Consider the following 14,414-nt stretch of genomic DNA (forward strand, 5'->3'; position numbering starts at 1 on the left):
TGTGGTATAGTACACTTGTAAAAGAAATTAAGTATTTGAAACTTTGAAACTGCAACTGTGTTTCACTTCTTCCCCCCTCTGTATCCCACAATGCCCTCAGACTGTTTCTCATTGCAACAACAAGAGACAAAAAGGCTGTACTGAGTTGTTTCACTGACGGTAGTGCTAAAATAAACGTGCGTTTTGTTACGAAAAAGATGTCTGAGCCTCATTTATTTATTTTTTATATTTAGGTTTTTTATTTAATTTACGCCTATAAAATTATATATATTATTACTGTGGTTTGGTCATTAACCACCATGGTGGTAAAAAAGCTGCCACTGTCACAGCCCTATAAAGAGGGTGCTGCTTTCCTCTTTTTTGTAAAGTACTATAAATGTGCTTAAAGGTCATGCAATTATTTGCAGTAATTTAGTGGTTCAGATTAACTAACTAGAACGGATGTAAAAGATGAAAATGTACTGCAAGCTCTTTCCTGTGTTTTCATCCTGAAATTAAATCACTGAGAGCAGATCGATATTCAGGAAACTGTGAAAACTGCATATCTATTTAAAGCTCCAAATCGCAGTGCACTTTAACCTTGTTTGCTTGCAGCTTGTTTCTATCAATTGTTTTGTTTTGTTTTTTTAATTGGAATTGTAAAAAAATTTTGATAGTGCAGCTCTGGTTGTCATTTAGTGACCTATAATCTTTAAAGCTTCATAATACAAACTGTATGCAATCAACATATTTCTCATGAAAATTGTGGTAATGTTGTATACCCAGGTCACAGTGCAGACCTCAACAGTTTTGTGTTCCTGCTGAGGTTTGCTATTTAACATTTTTCTAAGGACATAAATATGTAGCCCTAGGCATTCCTTTACATGCCTCAGGGAAAGCACATACAATTAGTAGCCAATTCCCCAGTAATTTTGCCTTTGTACACCACCACAATGGATTTGAAATGAAGTAACCAAGGTGTGATTGAAGTGTAGACTTTCAGCTTTAATTCAAGGGGTTTAACAAAAAATTGCATTTAGGAATTGGCCTTTTTTTTATTTTTTTTTTTATTTTATTTTTTTTATAACTACATGTCCCTAGTCCTTCCATTTTCACAGGCTCAAAAATAAATGGATGAACTAATATAATTATAAATATAAAGATTATTTATTGTGCATACATTATATGGCTTAGTACTAAGTTTCTTTTATAGCCAGCAACACTTACTTAGAACCTTTGGCTCAGGGTTAATATAGACAATATTCTTTTCATAATTATCTTTATTATTTGGAATAACATGTACGTTTACTGACATCCCACTATTTTATGTTAACATATTTTAATTTGCAGTCTTAAGACCATGCTGTATACACATCTCTAATTCTCTTTCTAGCTCCAATATGAGCAGCAGATCTCTGATTTGGAACAACGGTTAGCAGAGCAAGGCCCAGAGTGTCGTGACTACTCATCTAAGAAGTCAGACACCCAGTCCCATGCAGTGCAGGAGATGGAACAACTAAAGGAACTGCACCAGAGTGAAGGAAGTCCTCTGAAATCCAAGGTGGCTACTTTGAAGGAGCAGCTCCATCCGGCTCATTCCTCAGCAGAGCCAGAAAAGCCCTCAAGACATCAGAAGCAAGCAGAAGCAGCACATATCGCCCGGATGGAGCACCTGAACCAGGAGCTTACCACCAAGAGCCGAACCATCCAGGAGCTGAAGCGCACTGTGGAGCGGCTGCAAAGAGAGAGGAAGAGCATGTTATTTATCCCAAAATTCCAAACATCCAGCATTCTGTCCAAACAGACAGGCAAGGACCCATCCCTTGTCCTGGCTGAGACTTTCCCATCTACTCAGGATGAAAAAGATTATCAGCCTGGAGTTTTCTCAGGCTCTCACATTTCTGAGGTGCAGCAGGAGAATGAGAGACTGAGGGCCAGACAGGATCAGCTGGAACAACAGTGGTTAGAAGAAAGAGTCTCACTTCAGGCTGCTGCCACACAAGCACATGCTGAACTCCAGAGGTATGTAAACCACTGGTCATGAACTGTTCATATTGGTAGTGTGTTGGTAAAGCTGTGCTGTTTTTTAGGGCTCGGGAGCAAAACCTAGAACAGCTGGCCTTGCTCAAGGCTGACCACCAAAGAGAAATAGAGCATCTGGTAGCCGGCCACGCCTTGGAGCACTCCTCTTCCAAAGTTGCTGAGCTCACAAATCAAGTGAAATCACAGGAGGTATGGTTTTATTTTATACTCTTGATTTAGTTCTAAATGACATTGGGTTTTTATGCTTTTTTCCGCTTTTAAATCTGTCAATCTGTGCAAGCAAATTATTTGTCACAAGCATGATGGCAACAGACTTCTAGACACTATGTTCTATGTTCACATGTTGAACAGATCCGTGTCGGTCAACATCTCACACGTTTGTGGCATAAAAGTGGATCAGATCAGTGCATTAACTTTAAGATTTATTCAGGTGCCTGTTCGAATTCCTGGTCATGGTGATGAAATTATGGTCATGGTTTGTGATGTGCCAGTTCTGTTTATTAGAGATAATTATTCATAATAATTATTTGGAGCAGTGGTGGCTCGGTGGTTAAAGGCTCTGGGTTATTGATCAGAAGGTCAGGAGTTCAAGCCCCAGCACTGCCAGGCTACCACTGCTGGGCCCTTGGGAAAGGCCCTTAACCCTCAATTGCTCAGTTGTATAAATGAGATAAATGTAAGTCGCTCTGGATAAGGGTGTCTGCCAAAAATGCCATAAATGTAAATAATAATAAACAATAATTAACAGAGGTGGATTGAGTGGCCAAATTACAAGTAAAAAAAGTACAAGTAAAACTACTCGTAAAAATAATTGCTCAAGTAACAGTAATAATGTTAATAAAGTAATAATGTGTGTCCTGCCTCTGTCGATACACTCGATTCTTCCCCTCTTCGTTCATCATCTTCCAGGATTGAGCCCGCTAAAAAAGTGAGCTGTTGTGTCCGCATTCAGACCATTACAACATGTCGCAAGACTCGTGACCTCATTATACGTGTTATAAACTAATTATTAAAACTACATATATTCATCAACATTTAACAACCTAACCATTTTTAGTTGTATTGAAAATGATTTAATTATTGTATGAAATGTATTCAGATAAACTTAACTGTGTGTGTGTGTGATTCAGGTCATGGTGCTGCATTTACGTGAGCAACTGAAGGAACTACAAAGAACTAAAGAGGCTCTTGCTTTGTCTAAACTCCGAGAGGAGACGTTACAGAACCAGGTAATCAAGTTCTTTTAATCTCCATCACTTAAAACACTTTTTTCATAGTTGTTCACTATTGGTCATTTCCATACACGCAGTTACTTCTTTTTTCCCTCTTCCTTATGTATCCAGTTGAAGTTGAACTTTCCAAGGTCTTTTACCTTACTTCTTCTCATATATAAGGCTATGTATAAGAGGAGGGCAGATAGTTTCATTCACCTTCACACACATATTGACTCAGTTGTGTCCCTCTTAAATCTAGTGAATGTAACTGTTTGGTATTGATGAGCTCAGTAATAGAGAATCATTGCTCAATAGCTTTTTATCAAAAGGTCAAGGCATACATACAAAGACTGAGATAAAATAGAGTTAAACACATTTATCTCACGGCACTATTGAGTTCTTAAATCTGATTGGTCAGAAGGTGGTGATTAAATTTTGTATAACAGCAGCTCTGACAGTAGTATCACCTGTTTTATTTATGTCTGTGGTTTGATATTTTATTGTTTGTACTGTTTTTGTACTGTTATTGTTTGTACTTGAGTACAAGTGAGTATTTGAAAGTGAGTGTAATCCTTATCCCTCTCTGTTGTGCGCGCGTGTGTGTGCGCGTGCGCGTGTGCGCGTGTGTGCGCGTGTGTGTGTGTGTGTGCGCGCGTGTGTGTGTGCGCGCGTGTGTGCGCGTAGCTGTCTAAGCTTTTAGAAGAGCTAAAGCAAGCAAAAGAGACCCACAGTCCTGAGCTGAGACACTTTGCCAGCTTGGAGCACAAAATCCATACCATAGAGCTCCGATACAATCAACGTGAGCAAGAACTACAGCAGGTATGTGTGTTAAATCTATCTGCAGTATATTTTCACACAAACACAAAGCACAAACTAATTACCATGTTTCATATTGTAGATGATTGCTCAGACACGCTTAGTGGTGGAGCAGGAGCAGCAGGCGGAGGTAATACGCTGGAAGAGACTGGCTCAGGGGAAGAGCAGTGAGCTGGAGGCCTTCAGGAGGGAGCTGGACTCCATACTGGATGTGCTCCGAGAGCTGCAGAAACAGGGTGTGGTGATTCCTGCCACACAGTACTCCTCTGCTGCTGGCTGTATATTCCGGCCTCTCAGATACTGATATAGGGTTCTTTATATAACCAAGCACTACACTCATATGTCTGGGAGATACTTTTTGTAATACAAAACCAATTGAATACTATGGTGAGCACTATCCAAGATAAAACATACCGATTGCATGAATTATACTGATCCCTGTTAGGGCTAAGTAAGAGGTGCCAGAGTTTCCATATACAATTTTTTATCCCATTTTTATCCTATCACTTTTAGTGTGCAGTGCACACAGAATACTTAGGTTTCTGTGACTTGGTTCAAGGTTCACCAGCATAAAGTAATTCTTATTTGAACTCCATTTCAGCAATATAATAGATTGGTTAGGAATATTATTTGTAAGCAAATTGTAGATACTTTATGAAGTACACCTCATGTTCAACTTTTGTAACACATTGTTTGAATTTTGTAATAAACTTAAACCAAAATGTTTTTATCAGATTAACTGAACCAAATTCCAAACTTTTTAAAAAGGACAAAAGAAAAGTATTTCATTTCTTTTCAAAGAGGGGCTGTGCGTAAACTAAAGCCTGTCCTTCGCACCACTCTTTGCTTTGTGCAAGCTGAATTACATTTAATTCCTGAAATTCTATTTAATTTAGTTGCTGAAGTCAGACCTAACACTAGGATTTGAGTTCAGATGCCATGTGATTTGAATAATGGATAATTCTGCTACAAAACAAGCCATTTCATGTGTTTGCAAAGTAAATTGTTGCAGTTGTAACCACATGTGATTCATCTATATGCAGTTCTCAATGATTATTTGTAGTAAAAAGTGAAAACATAATTGTCATAAGTTGTAAATACTAAGGATGTATTCATTCAGTCACCCCTGTGCTAGTATTTTACACATTTCTATTGTAGCAAAGCGGTGTCTCTTGGTAGGCTTCAGGGGGGAAAAAAAGAATAAAATGTCATTTAGGTAGAGCCGCTGTGTTTAGCTGTTGAAAACTGATCATGCTGACATGTTTTTCATTGTTTAATTTATTATGAATTAATGTTATTGATGTAAAAAGGAAAAGCATTAAAATGTTTTTCACACTGTTTAAAATAAATTGAAATTAATTTTCTATTAGTACTGATCCAAAGTCTCTGTGAGTGTTTGAGTTTGATGACTGAAATTCCATGTGAAGTCAACAGTTCTTATAAAAAATAAAAACTGTTTTGTCCTTGATCTACTTTCTGTGCTGGATACTAATCAGTATCTCTGCATGCAATGGGTGGCAATTTCATCCTAATTTCTTCTGGACTTGTTTTTTTCTAAAGTGCTCAATAAGGAAGATCACATTGATTTCTGGGAATTTGCCAGGTACACGGCATTCCATAAATCTCTTTGAGCCTGTTGTTGACTGGTGTTCCCATGACAGGCTTCAGACCCACCATGGCCTTGACCAGGATGTTACTGAATGAATGAAAGTTAAAATTAAAATGATTCATCATGATGAGTTCACAATTATGTAGTCACAGTTTAGCATTAGTTTAGTGTCTCAAAGCATTATAAGCCCATGAGATCACATAGCCAAATATTAGCTAAATATAAATAATAGCTAAATATTAAAATGCTGCAATTTTATTAATAGGGAATTCGGTGTGTAAATTGGCTCTTAAATTAATAGATTGGATTAATAGGTTTGGGTCTGCATGAGTTTTAGAATATAATAGTCTTTATTGTCATTATACACTACTGTGTAGAACTCTATTTGGCTGCTAGCTGTTTTTTGCAACATCAGCTAACACGTACATAAAATTCTGCACTATGTATATTTATTCATTTATTACTCTTTGTTGCTCACCCTCTACTGTGAACTGTGCAATATTCCATTTGTCACTTATTTGTATATAAACAAGGTGTTACTCATCTGTATATATTTATATTCTTATTCATCTGTACATACATTGGGGTGTTCATAGTGTACATATTACTATTATTATTATTTTACTACTATTATTCTTATTTTTCTATTCCTATTTTTTATGTGTGTGTATATATATATATATATATATATATATATATATATATATATATATATATATATATATGTGTGTGTGTGTGTGTGTGTGTGTGTGTATATGTATGTATGTATGTATATATATATATATATATATATATATATATATATATATATATATACACACATATATATATATATATATATACACACATATATATATATATATATATATATGTGTGTGTGTGTGTGTATATATATATATATATATACTGTATATGTATTACATTTTTTCTATTCTATTCCTATTTAATGTGTATTCTTTCTTATCTGTTTTTTGTGTAATTGAGCTGCTGTAACAAGGGAATTTTCCCAGTGTGGGATCAATAAAGTTTACCTTATCTTATGTTATCTTATTACTTAAAAAGTTAATAAGAGACCTAGAAAGGTGGAATTCACTACCTCTGTCATAAATTGGCCGGGTAAATAGTATAAAAACAATTTAAATCCAACATTTTTCTTTCTTTGTTTGTTTTGTTTGTTTATTTGTTCAAATTCACATTGTAAACTCTTGACTGGTTTAAATGATTTTGACATTGCAGGAGAATGAAAATTTCTTTAAAACTTTCTTTAAAACTATGTCCCATATTTTATTTCTGCATGTTTGATTTTTAAACTAGATTTGCACTACAGTTTATGTGGTGTAAATTGAAATATATACTTTTACAACAGTTGTAGAAGTGCCATGAACTTGCAGACAGAGACATGTATAACTATTACACCACTTAATCTAGCTTATGAGGGCATATGGAAATATTGAAAGTTATAAAAAGAATAAATATTTCATATTTGGTTTTTATTCTATAGGAAGTGATGAGAGACTCAAGATGGAATATAAGAATGCATGCAGGTTCTAATTAATAAGAATTTATCTTACTTATTACACTATAATCTTCCTTACCATCTAATATTTAATATCTTATAGGGAACAGTTAAATAAGAGCAATATGAAGTCCATGGATGCAGTGTTACTGAACTATTGTCTGAGATGCATGCTGCACAGGTAATTTGCTTAGATGTAATTGTTATCTGTTTAGTAAATGGCTGGTTTTGTGTTAGAGCATGTGTTTGTGTGTGTACAGAGAAGGGAATCGCAGCTGCAGGAAGAAAGCCGCAGGTTGAAACAAGAGAAGCAGGCTCTGCTGGTGGACTTGCAGATGATGAAAAAAGAAAGGGATTTGGCAAAAGCACAAGTGATCTCTACCTCAGGTACATCAGGCTGTGGGTGTTTCAAACTGCACATTTGTCCTTGGTGAATTATGTGGCATTTTCCAGTGTGAGCCTATGGTTGTGTGTTTTAGGTGATAAAGGGTTTGAGTTGAAGCTGCTGGAGGAAAGTCATAAGGAGGAGGTGGCTGCACTGAAGAAGAGACTGCAGTGGTATGCTGAGAATCAGGAGCTGCTGGACAAAGATGTAGCCAGACTCCGATCAGCCAATGCAGAGACACAGAGACTAACTGAGCAGGTGAGATGGTAATCTTGCTATAATTGTATTGACCTTCTCCCAGTCATCAGAGGGAATTCATTAGTTTACCTGGTGTGTAAACAGCTCTTGATGATTCACACCTGAATGATGCCTTTAATCTTGTTGAGTTTACATAACACACAATAAAATCTCGAGGTGTGAGTTAACCCTTTGTTAAATCCATCCACCAAGCAGCAATTGCTATCAGTGGTAGTTAGGTTAAATCACATCCTTAATTGATTTTTTTCAAATATTTATCTGCATCATGTAGCTGTTACAGTCTTCCTCTTTTGTTTCAATGCCATCCAAATATATAATTAGTCAATGAGGCTGCTAAAGATACTCTGCTCTGTAGATTTTTGCCCTTAAGCTTTATATCAGGAGTGTCAGTGTTAAATGCTGCCAGAGCTACATTAGTATTTGTGTGAGTCTTTGAAGGACCATAATCCAAGACTATTCATTTTTAACATATTATTTATGTTATGGAATAACACCAGTAACTTAGACTCTGGATGTAGAATAGGACTTTTCAATGAAGAAGAAAAGCTGATAACATTAAATATACTGATTAAAGTTATTTTTATGTACAGCTGTTTTCCAAATATCAAAAACACATAACATTAAGAACGACATAAATGAAGAATCCCCACAGGTTTATCCTATTGTCCCATCTCTCTTGTCTTTGCACTCCATCAACATTTCTATTTTCATCATAGGTCTCTACAATGGGTGATACATTTTGGGATTTGCAGTCAATTATTAAATCCAGCAAAAGGCCAATTTAATTTAAATTTTGGATAGATAGGTCAAACTCATTCTGCTTATGATATGCACAGTGCAGGTTGATTTAATGGCAGGTCACATAGAATATGCAGCACACCAGCCTTTATGCAACCTTAGTCAGCCCACATCTTTTCTCTTAACAAGGTTTAGACTGGAAAGTTCTGATTTAAGCTGTTTGATGTTCATGTGTGGGAGGCATGGTTATCTTTTAAATGGCCAGTTCTCCGCTGTTCCCAGTTCTTTACAACTGTATTTTACCACTGAGCTGTACAAATCAAGCAGTTCATAAAATAAAAAAGAAGAAAATACCTACAGTATACGGCTATGGAACATTCTTGATTATACAATAGTTAGTTCCGATCCTTGATTGGTCAAGCAGTGTTCCAAGAGTGCCTATATTTCCTATAGCCACACTGAGACATTTCACTGTGTATCACACATCTATGTTCACCACATACAACTCCACTTCCTAGTTCCAAGTGGTTACTACAGTAATGTTAGTGACATCATCAGTGGACATGGCAAATGATACTTTTCAGGAATATAACTTTTAGTATAAAATATGAAAGCTTGTTTGATGAAGATGAAAAAGATGAAGGGACACCAATTTTCCCTTAAGCATCTTTAACGGGAATGTACAAATCATTGTGAACTAGCTAGCCAGTTAGCCGATGTGCTATAAAGTGACTGTGGCTTCTTCAGGATATATTTCTGCTAGAGGAGAAAAAGTAAGCCAGATATTTGGCCATATTGTGTCTGAAATGTCACTTATTCGATATTCATTTCTGGATTATAGATCTGCTGTATAAAAGCAGTCACAGTCGTATAGTTATACTGAATATTGGCATAGCTATGATTAGCCACACACAATTGCTCATGTGATATTCCTTAAATATGTTATTGGTATTTAGTAGTTAGACAACATGTTGTTCAGTAAGCTAGTGACCATATATATATATATATATATATATATATATATATATATATATATATATATATATATATATATATATATATATCTTTTCAGAGGGGTTATGCTCTTTGCTTGAAAAAAGGATTCCTTTAGAAATAAATGTCCACAAAGTTTATTTTAGTAAAATATAACTGTTCTTAGGAGAAATATAACTGATATTTAAAAAATGTCAGTAAAAATATTTCATAATTATTTTTTGTAGACAAACAGGAAACTTGCTTTAAACCAGCAAGGGGCTGCTTTGGCTTTCCAATGTTTATTAGCATTCCTATAAAAAGGTTGCTATTAATGCCCTCCCACATGATTCAAATTTGTGTATACTGTACACAGTAGCCTTTTAAATGACAGTCGTCTACCTGTATAAGATGGTTATTCTTCCATGCTTTCTGAACAGTAAATAAATTTTATATTATGTACTGAGGTCCTTCAAATGTTATTAGATACTGTTAATGTGTGGGTTAAAGCAGAAGTACCCATATTGCATAATATTAACAGCTTCAATTTTATAAAACTGCTGTGCAGCAGAGTTTGGTGTAGCACTGTGTGTCAAATGCAAATCAGTAATTATTTTGTACAAATAAAACATAGGAGACAATGTGGCTCTTTCAGTGCACAAATGTAATTGAGAAAAATGATTACATTCCAGGGTGGCACCCTGCTACCAATAAAACACGAAAGGATTTTTGTGAATTATTTCCTCAATATCGAATGGTGGTTGTCATTGTGGTCATAATGGCTGTTGAAGCATGCTGAAGCTGAAGATGGAGGTGGCCAAGCATGCTAACCAGCAGAAGAAGAAAGTGAAGGTGCTGAAGATGCCAAGAAAATTCAGAACCCTGAGCAGCAGGTAAGCGCACACATTTGGCAGAGGTGTACCTTGTTTGCTCTGAGCTCCTCACTGGTTTCTTTATGCTGTGTCTATTTTTTTTAGGACATGTCTGTCTTTTTGGGTTGTTATCCTAAGCACTGTAAGAATTAAGCTTCATTTTTCTCTCCCTTCAGTCCTATTCTGCCTTCTTCAGACACTCTCTTCACTGGTGCAGTTTTCTTTTTTCAAGCTTTGTGTTATTCAAACCTGCATGACAAAGTCATCAAGAAATTGTCCTCATTCCAAGAAATGTACAGACTTCTGTTCATACAAGTACAGTACTTTCTGCAATTTGTCTCATACTGGTCATTTACCACTTCCCTCTTACCAGTGTAGTGTTAAAGGATTCATTTAACTTAGCCAACTGCTCTCCTAACCAAAGATGGAAATAGGTGCAGCCGAAGGTTAAATGCATATTTTAGCTTTATGATTTAAATATCTGTCTCCAATTCATTTAATTAATTATTTGAATCCAATTAATAATACCTGTTAACTTATTTATTTGACTCCATAGAATAATCTTCTAGTTAGTGCTAGAAGTTTAAGATCTCATTGTTCTAATAGTATTTACTTTAAAATAGTTTCAAGCAAAACTTTAATTAAAATGATGTTCCTACGTCAGAGGCTTTTAAATAGCTTATTTATTAAAAAATGATTTTGTTAGTTCAGAGGTTTCTGTTAACGTGCAAGCCTAGGCCTTTCCTAATTTACTTGTTAGAGGTTTTTTTAAACTTACAAGTATTAGCCTTTTATATTAGCTTGTCAGAGGTCAATTTCAAATGTGTCTACGGTATTAAAACTTTAGCTTAGGAACCTATTTCCTCTAACCATAAAAAACATATCAATCATGCACTTTTATTGCATCATACTTTTTTCAGAAGAACTACAGAGTATTGAGGGATAGATTAACAAATGGTTTTATTGCACAAAATTACAAATGAACAATATACGTATAATAGACACAAAGGTAACTTACAGAGTTATGGTCAGTGTCACGGACATAGGATGCATGATGGTAAGGCATCTCTTACGGTAAAAAGCACTTGATGGCAAAAAGCCCCTCTGATTTTACAAATTTATGTAAAAAGGGAGGTTGAGGGATTACTTTTTGTATGATTCACAGTATAGCACAGTAGGCTTTGAATGAGAGCTGTAATTCACAGTGCATTTATCCTGAAAACCACCTGTCGGTGAAAGTAATGGAGGAGATTCTGAACCATAGGCCAAATTTTCTGTTGCAATGATGTCTGCTGGAGCAGCTGTAGGTGGAGAAAGGGGAGGAGAACGTCATCTGTGTGCAGCTCCTCAGCCCTCACATTCTAGAGAGATGCATCCACATACTGGAGACTAGACTCGAGGGCCAAAATGAGCAAACAAAACATTCACTCACCATGGAGCAGCACTTCCACAATTGAATTATTTCACTTAACTGGGCATGTGGGAACATAAGGAACTCCTGTATAATTCCTTTATATATCACTTTTACCAATAGACATGTCACAAATCACCTTTGCAGAAATCCCTATGCTGATTTAGATCCATAATAAGCAAGCCAGGTGACATTGGCAAGGAAATATTCCCTAAAATTACATGAAAGAGAAATATTTAGAGTAACCAGGCTCAAAAAGCAACCCATTGTCTTCTGACAACCGACATCGGGATTATAAATTATTACTGATGCAAGAGAGCAGTCTGCTGCAGCAGGCTACAGCTTTGAAATACAGCCATGTGCCAGATTATATTAGGAACCTATATCTCAAAGTGTAACATGAATATTGTATTTTGGAATGTCTGTATTTTAAAAAATCACACGTGCTATGCATGGCAATTGATAGAAATGGAACCTAAGTGAATAAATACCATGTGCATGGTGCATGCATATGCTGTACAAGGCCACATTGATTAACCTGGCAGCTTAATGGAAACACTTTTGCTGTATTTTTAAATGCACCTATTCAAATAGCAAAAAAGATCAATGTAACAGTACCCACTATTTAACATACAGCACATTATGTAAGTTATATAACACCATTATGGTAGGCTACAATACATAATTTATATATAGTGAATGTGAATCCATTTTAGATTCAGGCTCACTGTGTGAATTATTACTCCTTTAATGCCAAATACACACAAAATATTAGCAACATGACAATATGTTAGTGACTAAATAATACAAATTCATTTGAAACATTACAGTTTATCATGAAATACGTAGTATACAGTAGCATACTACTGTTTGCTTTGTCTGTGGAAGTATAAAATTATAGGCAAAGTTATATTTGAATGCTTTTGAATACTAAATCTTAATTAATTGTAAAATTAAAATGCAATTTTAATGGGATTCGACTGCTCTATCAGTTCTTCATTAGAAATTATTTTGTACTGTTGACATTTGAAAAAAGAACAGTATATAAATTTAGGTTTTAAAAATTTATTATGTTTTGTGGTATTGGTAATCTTTTAAGATAGATTAAATTTGCCCTATGTGTGTTTCAGTACTGAGCGCTGAAGAGCAGAATCTAAATGGCAGACAACAACAATAATGTAAGCACAGTATTCAAGCCTTTCTGATCCTGATGTATGGTCTGTATCTTTTTATGAGTTGAATTCACACTGAACATTTCATACCAAAAGCAAAAGAGAACCACAGAAGCTGTTGCCATAGAAACAAAGATTACTTAATGGTTAATAGCACTTTCTTAATGTATCTCACTCCTCCATGCACATTCACTTTTAAAATGGTGTCTGGACACAGTAGACCACAGTAGAGTGTCCAAACTCACATTTGAAATGGAACAGCTTATAAGAGCACTTACATGACATTTGGCATTCATGAAAATCCTGTCATTTTGGAAAAATGTTTGTATCCTGTGCGTACTCGCGAGTGTGTGTAAATCTACGCATAAAAAGACTAACTAATGTAAATCTCAACTGATCGGCTTCGAATCATATAAATCATGATGAGTTACTGCCCTTTTATATATAGATTTTGCTGTCAAGATTAAATAGCTTATGTACTGTATTTCAATTACATGCAAATGTAATGAGTATTTTGTGAAGCCCAGTCATTTCATATTAAACGGCATTAACTAAAGAAATGTTTAATATAAAATATTTCAATATAATGATATAAAACCATAAAATAAGCCCAGTCATTCGATTCAACTCAGGAACGACTCAGGCTGTGTATAAGTGAGTCTATTTTCCATGATATCTTCTTTTAATGATGTGCAGCACTTTATTAGAGTCAGCACTAAGTGACCAATAACTGGCCAGTCTGACATTTCTCATGCTGCAGTGCCATATACTGCCTACTGTGCTACGGACCATCTGCTTCCAGCGGACACATACCCTTATGTTTTTATAGCATAACATTAGGGAGGGCATGAGGCATTTTTTCCTGAGTCGCAGAAATACTCCACTTTGAATTTAAAAACAGAAAATTAAACATAGCAGTTTCTCTGTGATGTGTTTGGTGTCCACAATCACCTGGGTGCCCTTTTTAAAAACATTTTCTTTTCATCTCACTTAATTCACATCTCATTTACCTTTTCTGTAGTTTGGCTCCAGATTTTGGCCTTTCAGCTGTTGTGCTGTTAAATAATATACTTGTGATGCATTAGGCATGAGTAAAAATAATTTTCACTTCTGCCTCAGAGAAAGTATTTTATTGCTGTTTGCCTGTCAATTCAGCTGTGTGAGCTTAGCCTTTCATGGAGTTTTGTGGGCATCAATAAATGCAAATCAGCTGTGCTGTGCATGTGCTCTGTAATTTATGGGTGATTGGCATTCATCAACATACACACATGAGTGAGAAGAAAATCAGTGTTTCTAAAACTTTTTTAAATCTGGCAGATTTTTTGTTTGTTTGTTTTTAGTTCATCGTTTGCACACAGCTTTGCTAAAAAAAAAAAATTTAAAAATCATAAATAAGGCCCAGTGTATTTAAAATTCTAGGGAGTACTGT

General features: G+C 35.5%; 2 protein-coding genes across 4 annotated transcripts in view; both read left to right on the forward strand.

Annotated features, from left to right (window-relative positions):
• The window catches only part of cep162 (centrosomal protein 162), a 38,413-nt gene extending 32,893 nt beyond the window's left edge, over nucleotides 1-5,520 (forward strand). For both annotated transcript variants that reach the window (XM_053634522.1, XM_053634512.1), the window contains exons 23-27: nucleotides 1,373-2,001; nucleotides 2,070-2,211; nucleotides 3,153-3,251; nucleotides 3,921-4,055; nucleotides 4,135-5,520. In XM_053634522.1, coding sequence (XP_053490497.1) covers nucleotides 1,373-2,001; nucleotides 2,070-2,211; nucleotides 3,153-3,251; nucleotides 3,921-4,055; nucleotides 4,135-4,356 — 1,227 coding nt within the window. In that variant the 3' untranslated portion in view covers nucleotides 4,357-5,520. The remainder of the gene's footprint in view (nucleotides 1-1,372; nucleotides 2,002-2,069; nucleotides 2,212-3,152; nucleotides 3,252-3,920; nucleotides 4,056-4,134) is intronic.
• Nucleotides 5,521-7,313: 1,793 nt separating this feature from the next.
• Nucleotides 7,314-10,281, forward strand: LOC128614891 (centrosomal protein of 162 kDa-like). Of its 2 annotated transcripts, XM_053636705.1 has the most exons (4): nucleotides 7,314-7,358; nucleotides 7,438-7,564; nucleotides 7,657-7,828; nucleotides 10,223-10,281. In XM_053636705.1, the coding sequence occupies exons 1-4, from the start codon at nucleotides 7,344-7,346 to the stop codon at nucleotides 10,242-10,244; spliced, it is 336 nt and encodes a 111-aa protein (XP_053492680.1). In that variant the 5' UTR covers nucleotides 7,314-7,343; the 3' UTR covers nucleotides 10,245-10,281. The 2 variants fall into 2 exon arrangements, with proteins under 2 accessions (XP_053492680.1, XP_053492599.1); XM_053636624.1 differs by having other exon boundaries at nucleotides 7,355-7,564.
• The last annotated feature ends 4,133 nt before the right edge of the window (nucleotides 10,282-14,414 follow it).

The sequence above is a fragment of the Ictalurus furcatus genome, chromosome 1 (assembly GCF_023375685.1).
Source record: "Ictalurus furcatus strain D&B chromosome 1, Billie_1.0, whole genome shotgun sequence".
NCBI lineage: Eukaryota > Metazoa > Chordata > Actinopteri > Siluriformes > Ictaluridae > Ictalurus > Ictalurus furcatus.